Genomic DNA, 11,100 nt, shown 5'->3' on the forward strand with positions numbered 1-11,100 from the left:
TAAACCTTCATCAGTATAAATAATAATCTGTGAAGTACCTGAACACACCGTCCTCGTGACTCAACGTCGTGTTCAAACTCCCCCGTATGAAGCAGCTTCCTCTTCATCGTTAACCTTCTCTGCTGCAGGTGATGAAGAGGAGGCTGAGTGTTGCTAGGCAACACGTTTCAATGCCTCGTCTTCCTCTCCGGACACAAAGCACCCACGCAGGCTTCTGATTGGTCGGCCGAGAGCAGAAGAGAGACGGACGTCCTTGAAAGAAACACGACCAGCGTGTTTGATTTGATTATTTTATTGAATGAAGTGAAACATCTACAGAAACGAGGCCTCAGCTTCTCTTCTTACATTGTAAATTTAGCTGAAAAGAAAGAAAATCTCTTGATTGTAGTTGAAACGTTTCTGTACATTCTGTGAGATATGTTCAGAAAAAAGAGGCCTCGAACGCACCACAGCTCCCAAAACAAAGAAAACAACGAATAATGAAAGCAGGGTTCTCCTCCTCGTGCTCAAAGGGTTCTTCTGTTTCTATACACCGGTTCTGTTCATGGTCACAACATTTGACTCTTTAATATCTCAAACAGGTCTCAGACCTGCAGGTCTTCATCAGGTCTTCCTCGTTTACATATGAAGTTAATATCAACTCATTTGTTAGAAATCCTGCAGCCTTCAGGCCCCTGAACGCATCGTGAGACGTTAGCGTCTTCAGCTCTCGTCGGATCGACGTCTCACTTCTTTTGTCTTTGTTTAATAAAACGTCACCAGAACTGGTTTTAAACATGAAAAGCACAAACTCAAGGACCACTTACTAAGCTTCCTCTGGAGCTTTCTACCACGTCTCGTTAGAGAGGAGCGACAGAGAGAACGCAGTAAGTGACCCTTGAGTTAAGATTTCATCAAACCTCAACAATCAACCAGAGTTTTATAAAACAGAGAAACCCTTTAACCCCCCCCCCCCCCTCTGGATAATCAACCCTAAATCTAAATGCTGTAAAAAACAAAACAAAAACCCGTCACATTGAAAAGAGGGAACAATTAAAATGTACATATAATATAATATAAATGTCAATACTCGCTCCTCAGAGCTCAGTCACACTATCATTGGCATAAGAAAGGGGTGTGTGTGTGTGTGTGTGTGTGTGTGTGTGTGTGTGCGTGTATGCGCGTGTGGACACGCCGTCACTTCCTCCCTCACCAAAATAAAATGCTGATAGAAAAAAAGATGTCATCCCAGAAACCAACAGACTGTAAAGTGGGTTTGCAAGACCGAACCAGACCAGACTGGCTCTGGACCAGACCAGACCAGACCGGATCTGGACCAGACCAGACCAGACCGGATCTGGACCAGACAGGTTTCATCCCGTTAAATCCTCAACTTTGATATTTAATAGATGAAATAAATTAAGCGCGGTGAGAGTCGCTCGGACCGAACGACCTCTTCTCCTGCTCTTAAAAAGGAGAGAAGAGGGCAAGGGAAGGAAGCAAGGAGAGGAGGGAGGAGAGGAGGCAGATAAGGGGGGGGGGAGGGTTTAGGCCTGTGTGTTGGTGCCGTTCTTGTCCGGCAGGTTGTTGGGGGAGGGGGGGGCCTCCTGCTTGCTGTCCCGGCGGGGGGGCATCCTCTCGTTGATCCGATCGAGCCCTCGAGCCTCCTCGAAGCTCTGGATCTTATGCTGAGGGTCGAAGCCTTGGACGGCTGAGAGGAGAGCAGAGCACACGTTAATATATATATACACACACACTAATATTATTCAGATTATACATAGAATATATACTAAACAAACTGACTTTATTATGTTTAAAATGACACGTTTACATGAAATATATATATAGAAATATATATATATATAGAAATATATAGAAATATATATATATATATAGAAATATATATATATATATATAGAAATATATATATATATAGAAATATATAGATAGATATATATATATAGATATATATAGATAGATATATATAGATAGATATATATATATAGATATATATATATAGATATATATATATATCTATATATCTATATATATATCTATATATATATATATCTATATATATATATATATATATCTATATATATATATATATCTATATATATATATATATATATATATATAGGTTTATGAATACAGTCATCACTGGTTCATGAATACAGTCATCACTGGTTTTTGAATAGTTATTACTGGTTTTTGAATAGTTATTACTGGTTTTTGAATAGTTATTAGTTTTTGAATACAGTTATTACTGGTTTTTGAATACAGTTATTACTGGTTTTTGAATAGTTATTACTGGTTTTTGAATAGTTATTACTGGTTTATGAATAGTTATTACTGGTTTATGAATAGTTATTACTGGTTTATGAATAGTTATTACTGGTTTATGAATAGTTATTACTGGTTTATGAATAGTTATTACTGGTTTATGAATAGTTATTACTGGTTTATGAATAGTTATTACTAGTTTATGAATAGTTATTACTGGTTTATGAAATGTTATTACTGGTTTATAAATGTTATTACTGGTTTATCAATAGTTATTACTGGTTCATGAACAGTCATCACTGGTTCATGAACACAGTCATCACTGGTTCATGAACACAGTCATCACTGGTTCATGAACACAGTCATCACTGGTTCATGAATAGTTATTACTGGTTCATGAATAGTTATTACTGGTTCATGAATAGTTATTACTGGTTCATGAATACAGTTATTACTTGTTCATGAATACAGTTATTACTGGTTCATGAATACAGTTATTACTGGTTCATGAATACAGTTATTACTGGTTCATGAATAGTTATTACTGGTTCATGAATACAGTTATTACTGGTTCATGAATACAGTTATTACTGGTTTCTGAATACAGTTATTACTGGTTTTTGAATAGCTATTACTGGTTTTTGAATAGCTATTACTGGTTTTTGAATAGCTATTACTGGTTTTTGAATAGTTATTACTGGTTTTTGAATAGTTATTACTGGTTTTTGAATAGTTATTACTGGTTTTTGAATACAGTTATTACTGGTTTTTGAATACAGTTATTACTGGTTTTTGAATACAGTTATTACTGGTTTTTGAATACAGTTATTACTGGTTTATGAATACAGTTATTACTGGTTTATGAATAGTTATTACTGGTTTATGAATAGTTATTACTAGTTTATGAATAGTTATTACTAGTTTATGAATAGTTATTACTAGTTTATGAATAGTTATTACTGGTTTATGAATAGTTATTACTGGTTTATAAATGTTATTACTGGATTATGAATAGTTATTACTGGTTTATGAATAGTTATTACTGGTTTATGAATAGTTATTACTGGTTTATGAATAGTTATTACTGGTTTATGAATAGTTATTCCTGGTTTATGAATAGTTATTCCTGGTTTATGAATAGTTATTCCTGGTTTATGAATAGTTATTCCTGGTTTATGAATAGTTATTCCTGGTTTATGAATAGTTATTACTGGTTTATGAATAGTTATTACTGGTTAATGAATAGTTATTACTGGTTTTTGAATAGTTATTACTGGTTTTTGAATAGTTATTACTGGTTTTTGAATACAGTTATTACTGGTTTTTGAATACAGTCATTACTGGTTCTTGAATACAGTCATTACTGGTTCATGAATACAGTCATCACTGGTTCATGAATACAGTCATCACTGGTTCATGAATACAGTCATCACTGGTTCATGAACACAGTCATCACTGGTTCATGAACACAGTCATCACTGGTTCATGAATAGTTATTACTGGTTCTTGAATAGTTATTACTGGTTCTTGAATAGTTATTACTGGTTCATGAATAGTTATTACTGGTTCATGAATAGTTATTACTGGTTCATGAATACAGTTATTACTTGTTCATGAATACAGTTATTACTTGTTCATGAATACAGTTATTACTTGTTCATGAATACATTTATTACTGGTTCATGAATACAGTTATTACTGGTTCATGAATAGTTATTACTGGTTTATGAATAGTTATTACTGGTTTATGAATACAGTTATTACTGGTTCATGAATACAGTTATTACTGGTTTCTGAATAGCTATTACTGGTTTTTGAATAGCTATTACTGGTTTTTGAATAGTTATTACTGGTTTTTGAATAGTTATTACTGGTTTTTGAATAGTTATTACTGGTTTTTGAATAGCTATTACTGGTTTTTGAATAGTTATTACTGGTTTTTGAATAGTTATTACTGGTTTTTGAATACAGTTATTACTGGTTTTTGAATACAGTTATTACTGGTTTTTGAATACAGTTATTACTGGTTTTTGAATACAGTTATTACTGGTTTATGAATAGTTATTACTGGTTTATGAATAGTTATTACTAGTTTATGAATAGTTATTACTAGTTTATGAATAGTTATTACTAGTTTATGAATAGTTATTACTAGTTTATGAATAGTTATTACTGGTTTATAAATGTTATTACTGGTTTATAAATGTTATTACTGGATTATGAATAGTTATTACTGGTTTATGAATAGTTATTACTGGTTTATGAATAGTTATTACTGGTTTATGAATAGTTATTACTGGTTTATGAATAGTTATTACTGGTTTATGAATAGTTATTACTGGTTTATGAATAGTTATTACTGGTTTATGAATAGTTATTCCTGGTTTATGAATAGTTATTCCTGGTTTATGAATAGTTATTACTGGTTTATGAATAGTTATTACTGGTTTATGAATAGTTATTACTGGTTTATGAATAGTTATTACTGGTTAATGAATAGTTATTACTGGTTTTTGAATAGTTATTACTGGTTTTTGAATAGTTATTACTGGTTTTTGAATAGTTATTACTGGTTTTTGAATAGTTATTACTGGTTTTAGAATACAGTTATTACTGGTTTTTGAATACAATTATTACTGGTTTTTGAATACAATTATTACTGGTTTTTGAGTACAGTTACTACTGGTTTTTGAGTACAGTTATTCCTGGTTTTTGAATACAGTTATTCCTGGTTTTTGAATACAGTTATTCCTGGTTTTTGAATACAGTTATTCCTGGTTTTTGAATAGTTATTCCTGGTTTTTGAATAGTTATTACTGGTTTTTGAATAGTTATTACTGGTTTTTGAATAGTTATTACTGGTTTTTGAATAGTTATTACTGGTTTTTGAATAGTTATTACTGGTTTTTGAATAGTTATTACTGGTTTTTGAATACAGTTATTTCTGGTTTTTGAATACAATTACTGGTTTTTGAATACAGTTATTACTGGTTTTTGAATAGTTATTACTGGTTTTTGAATAGTTATTACTGGTTTTTGAAAACAGTTATTTCTGGTTTTTGAATACAATTACTGGTTTTTGAATACAGTTATTACTGGTTTTTGAATACAGTTATTACTGGTTTTTGAATAGTTATTACTGGTTTTTGAATACAGTTATTACTGGTTTATGAATAGTTATTACTGGTTTATGAATAGTTATTACTAGTTTATGAATAGTTATTACTAGTTTATGAATAGTTATTACTGGTTTATGAATAGTTATTACTGGTTTATGAATAGTTATTACTGGTTTATGAATAGTTATTACTGGTTTATGAATAGTTATTCCTGGTTTATGAATAGTTATTCCTGGTTTATGAATAGTTATTACTGGTTTATGAATAGTTATTACTGGTTTATGAATAGTTATTACTGGTTAATGAATAGTTATTACTGGCTTTTGAATAGTTATTACTGGTTTTTGAATAGTTATTACTGGTTTTTGAATACAGTTATTACTGGTTTTTGAATACAATTATTACTGGTTTTTGAATACAATTATTACTGGTTTTTGAGTACAGTTATTACTGTTTTTTGAGTACAGTTACTACTGGTTTTTGAATACAGTTATTACTGGTTTTTGAATACAGTTATTACTGGTTTTTGAGTACAGTTATTACTGGTATTTGAATAGTTATTACTGGTTCATGAATACAGTTATTACTGGTTCATGAATACAGTTATTACTGGTTTATGAATGTTACTGGTTCATGAATACAGTTATTACTGGTTTTTGAGTACAGTTATTACTGTTTTTTTAGTAGTTATTACTGTTTTTTAATACAGTTATTACTGTTTTTTTAATACAGATATTACTGTTTTTTTAATAGTTATTGCTGGTTTATGAATAGTTATTACTGGTTTATGAATACAGTTATTACTGGTTTATGAATAGTTATTATTAGTTCATGAGTACAGTTATTACTGGTTTATGAATACAGGATACTGGGAGCACTGGTTAGACCAGCAGAGAACACTTACTTCAGAACAGGACGAGGATGGCATGAAGACAAAGAAACAGACTTTTAGTAAAGAGACATTTCACTGCTGTTATTCTCATTCACATTATTAAAACAATAAACATTAATGACATTATTACTATAGTAGTAGTAATTATTATTATTAATCATTATTATGATTATAGTAATCATAATAATAAGCATTATTATAGTAGTGCTACTACTACTACTACTAATAACAATTATAATGCTAATTATTTACTGCTATGATGTAAATACCATTAATAAATAAAACAGGTCTGTTACAGTCAACGAGGTGTTTCTGTTATTTTGTCTACCCTCGTTGATATAAATGGACTGGACAAAATAATCGTAAAAGCTGAGCAGAAAGATGAGCTGACTCAACACAAAGAGAACGGCATCACTTTGTTGTTACTTTAGTTTGAGTTCAGTGAAAATATATACTACTTATAATACTAAAGTAATAGTTAATAAAGCACATATATCCTACTTATAATACTACAGTAATAAGGTTAATAAAGCACATATATCCTCCTTATAATACTAAAGTAATAGAGTTAATAAAGCACATATATAATACTTATAATACTAAAGTAATAGAGTTAATAAAGCACATATATCCTACTTATAATACTAAAGTATTAGAGTTAATAAAGCACATATATAATACTTATAATACTAAAGTAATAGAGTTAATAAAGCACATATATCCTACTTATAATACTAAAGTAATAGAGTTAATAAAGCACATATATCCTACTTATAATACTAAAGTAATAGAGTTAATAAAGCACATATATACTACTTATAATACTAAAGTAATAGAGTTACTACTTATAATATTAAAGTAATATGAGCCACATTAAAACAACAGGATTTAAAAGAAAGGAGACTTCATCACATCAAGAGACAGCTAAGGACAGGTAGAGACAGGTAAGGACACAGAGACAGGAGACAGGAAACAGACAGTTGCATACCTTTTGCCTCCTCTGCCTCTACGGTGGCTGTGTAAGTGTCGGTAGAAGAGCCCAAAACGAATGGAGAGAGAGAACGTTATCAATGCATAATGGAATGTTAGACAAACAACATGTGTCTCTCAGAGGGTTCAGGGTCAGTCTCTCAGAGTCAGTCTCTCAGAGTCAGTCTCTCCGAGTCAGTCTCTCAAAGGGTTCAGAATCAGTCTCTCAGAGTCAGTCTCTCAAAGGGTTCAGTCAGTCTCTCAGAGTCAGTCTCTCAGAGGGTTCAGGGTCGGTCTCTCAGGGTCGGTCTCTCAGAGGGTTCAGGGTCAGTCTCTCAGAGGGTTCAGGGTCAGTCTCTCAAAGGGTTCAGGGTCAGTCTCTCAGAGTCAGTCTCTCAAAGGGTTCAGGGTCAGTCTCTCAGAGTCAGTCTGTCAGAGGGTTCAGGGTCGGTCTCTCAGAGCGTTCAGGGTCGGTCTCTGAGAGTTCAGGGTCGGTCTCTGAGAGTTCAGGGTCGGTCTCTGAGAGTTCAGGGTCGGTCTCTGAGAGTTCAGGGTCGGTCTCTGAGAGTTCAGGGTCGGTCTCTGAGAGTTCAGGGTCGGTCTCTGAGAGTTCAGGGTCGGTCTCTCAGAGCCTTCAGGGTCGGTCTCTCAGAGCCTTCAGGGTCGGTCTCTCAGAGCCTTCAGGGTCGGTCTCTCAGAGCCTTCAGGGTCGGTCTCTCAGAGCCTTCAGGGTCGGTCTCTCAGAGCCTTCAGGGTCGGTCTCTCAGAGCCTTCAGGGTCGGTCTCTCAGAGCCTTCAGGGTCGGTCTCTCAGAGCCTTCAGGGTCGGTCTCTCAGAGCCTTCAGGGTCGGTCTCTCAGAGCCTTCAGGGTCGGTCTCTCAGAGCCTTCAGGGTCGGTCTCTCAGAGCGTTCAGGGTCGGTCTCTCAGAGCGTTCAGGGTCGGTCTCTCAGAGCCTTCAGGGTCGGTCTCTCAGAGCGTTCAGGGTCGGTCTCTCAGAGCGTTCAGGGTCGGTCTCTCAGAGCGTTCAGGGTCGGTCTCTCAGTGTGTATTTTGGTGGGATGCTCGGCTGTGTTGGTTCTCACCGCTCTGCAGAGTTCTCCGACCGCCGGACAAAACTCCCACCGGCAGCGTTCCTGTCGGGGTCAAACCCTTCAGCTGCAACACACTCTCGTTCTCCTCTCTGTGAACACACACACACATCAGTGATTCAATTACAACTTTATTAAACCCGCTATTTACAAGTTTACAATCCGTGTTTTTTTTATCTGGTGTTCCTCAGGGATCCATCATAGGACCACTGAGTTTATTCTTATTAAAGGGACAGTAGTGATGTTTTTAAATGTATGTGGTACTTCTTCATAGTCAGTGTATTACTACAGTAGTAGTACTTGTACTGCAGTAGAGGATCAGAGTACTTCTTCATAGTCAGTGTATTACTACAGTAGTAGTACTTGTACTGCAGTAGAGGATCAGAGTACTTCTTCATAGTCAGTGTATTACTACAGTAGTAGTACTTGAACTGCAGTAAAGGATCAGAGTACTTCTTCATAGTTAGTGTATTACTACAGTAGTAGTACTTGTACTGCAGTAGAGACGTTGTCGTCAGCAGAAAGCAGAAGTGGAGAAACTTAAATCACACATAAGAACTAAAAGAGGAAGAGTTGAGGTCTTGAAATAACTTCTTCATCATTAGAGGACAAACGATGGAGACACACTTCCTCGGGAAGGAAAGAGGACAATCAGGACAAGTCATTGGCTTTGGGTGAAGTGGAGCACGAGTGAGACGAGAGGAGTTTCTACTACGATAGACTGATAAACATCTTTATACTGTGAACCAGAGAGAAGAGTTCATCCACAGTCAGAAACAGGTTAAGCTGGTGAACATGGAGACGTTCAGCTACACGCAGAGAGCAGAGACTAGAGACTCACCGCAGCACAGAGAACACTCGAGCCATCTTTCCAATCGCCCGGATCTTGTTTCTGATCACCTCCTTCCTCACGGCTGGAGTTCCTCCTGGAGGCAGGAGGACAGAAGAAGAACATCAACGTTCTCCATGTTCTGAAGCTCCACAGCCTCAACGTCTACACCGTGTGGAACAACTTCACAGCATCAGACTAGAAGTAAACATTTCATCTTCACGTCTCCTTCAGTCCAAACTCTGTAGATCAAACCTGTGCATTACAAGACCTTTATGAATGAAGTCTGTTCAACCATCATGAACATGGAGACTCGGTCCTTTAACCCCTTCACACCTCACCTTCTTCTACATTATTACATTCAGTGAAGAAGAAGCTTCACTACAGCTCACCATGGCAACACCACACTTCTATTCAATAACACACACACACACACACACACACACACACACACACACAATGAAGAGTTCCTTCAGAAGAGGGGAAGTGTTAAAGTCTTTAACTAAATGAAAAGAAGCAGCAGAGAGGTGTGATGATGATGGCGATGAAGGTGCTACTTCCTCTTACCTTCACACGTGTCGTCTCCTTCTGACATCAGCTCGTCGTCAGAGCAGATGTTCAACACGTTCACCAGCATCTCTGTGACTGAGAGCACAAGTTCAGTCAGTCACAACATGTAAAGGCTTCATTTAGAGATCATCAGTTCATAGAACAGTGATGCTTCACTCTGATAACCATCAACTAAAGATATTCACTCCGTCATAAATGATAAAGAAATGTAAATATTCACATTTGAGAAGCTGGAACCAAAGAACTTTTGGTATTCTTGCTTTTAAAAAAATAACATTTTTACATCAATTACATTGATTTATAAAATAGCTGCCAACTGATCTTCTATTCAGTGATAAATAACTGTTTATTAAAAAGGCAAATTTATCAAAAAAACAAGAGAATAGAAAATTAAAACCAGTTAAAAGAGAATAAGACGAGAATAAAAGTTACAGAACAGAGTATGAAATGAATAATCATTTGATTTATTAAAAGGCAGCTTCATGTAACACGTTTACAGAGAGCTGAGAACTCATCATGACGTCTCTCTGGTTCTGTGTCACGTGATTCATAACTCTGTGAAACATGATATTAATGACGGATCTAATTTACTCCGGTGGCTTTAAGGCTCGGAGCGGCATGTCATGCTTGCGCCATGCTGGCGTCATGTTAGCGTAACGTAACATGATGTTTATAACATGTTTACACAGAGCCAGAAGTATGGATTTAGAAGAATAACAGTCTTTTATCATGTATTGTTTAGATCAGTGACCCGTTTTCAGTGGGTCGCGGGCCTTTGCCTGAAGAAAAAAAAAAATCCTGTGCTTTTATTTTATTCACACAGCTTAACAGTATTTGGCGTTAATGCCATGTAATGCTAATAGATACCCGCCAATTCACAGCATAGAAGAACACCCACAAAGTTTGGTTTCATGTTAATTGGCAAAATGCAAGTATGACACAGACTACATGAGATATGGATTTTCTTACATTGAGGACAAAAGAGGGCAAAAACCTCAGTGTGTTTTGTGCAGCGAGGTTCTGGCACAAGAAAGCATGAAGCCGTTTTACTGGTTTACGTGAAACATGTGGGACGGGGACGGACAGGAACAAGTTCTCTGCACTAGAGAGCTCCTACACTACGACTGCAGAGGACATCTTCAGCTCAGGTTCAAACAGCTCCATCTTTTCATTAAATACATTTGAGAAGTTGAAAATTTGGGTCGCGGCTTGTCATTAAAGGGTGATGGTGGGTCTTGCAGCCAGACCAGTTGAGAACCACTGGTTTAGATTGATGCGTTTGCTGTGTGTTGAAGCTTCTGCCGGTTTAAATGACATTTTTCACCTCCATCTTTACATAAATGCTGCTTAAAGCTGTGCAGCATCGACAC

At 35.7% G+C, this 11,100-nt stretch overlaps 1 protein-coding gene across 1 annotated transcript in view; it reads right to left on the reverse strand.

Moving 5' to 3' along the window:
- Nucleotides 1-276: 276 nt before the first annotated feature.
- ppp3ccb (protein phosphatase 3, catalytic subunit, gamma isozyme, b) overlaps nucleotides 277-11,100 on the reverse strand; it is a 24,686-nt gene continuing 13,862 nt past the window's right edge. Inside the window, exons 10-14 of the mRNA XM_076082836.1 lie at nucleotides 9,728-9,805; nucleotides 9,173-9,257; nucleotides 8,326-8,423; nucleotides 7,262-7,288; nucleotides 277-1,681 (exon numbers count right to left, since the gene is read on the reverse strand). Coding sequence (XP_075938951.1) covers nucleotides 1,527-1,681; nucleotides 7,262-7,288; nucleotides 8,326-8,423; nucleotides 9,173-9,257; nucleotides 9,728-9,805 — 443 coding nt within the window. The 3' untranslated portion in view covers nucleotides 277-1,526. The remainder of the gene's footprint in view (nucleotides 1,682-7,261; nucleotides 7,289-8,325; nucleotides 8,424-9,172; nucleotides 9,258-9,727; nucleotides 9,806-11,100) is intronic.

This window comes from Anarhichas minor, unplaced genomic scaffold (assembly GCF_050575085.1).
Source record: "Anarhichas minor isolate MPS153535 unplaced genomic scaffold, ASM5057508v1 ptg000105l, whole genome shotgun sequence".
NCBI lineage: Eukaryota > Metazoa > Chordata > Actinopteri > Perciformes > Anarhichadidae > Anarhichas > Anarhichas minor.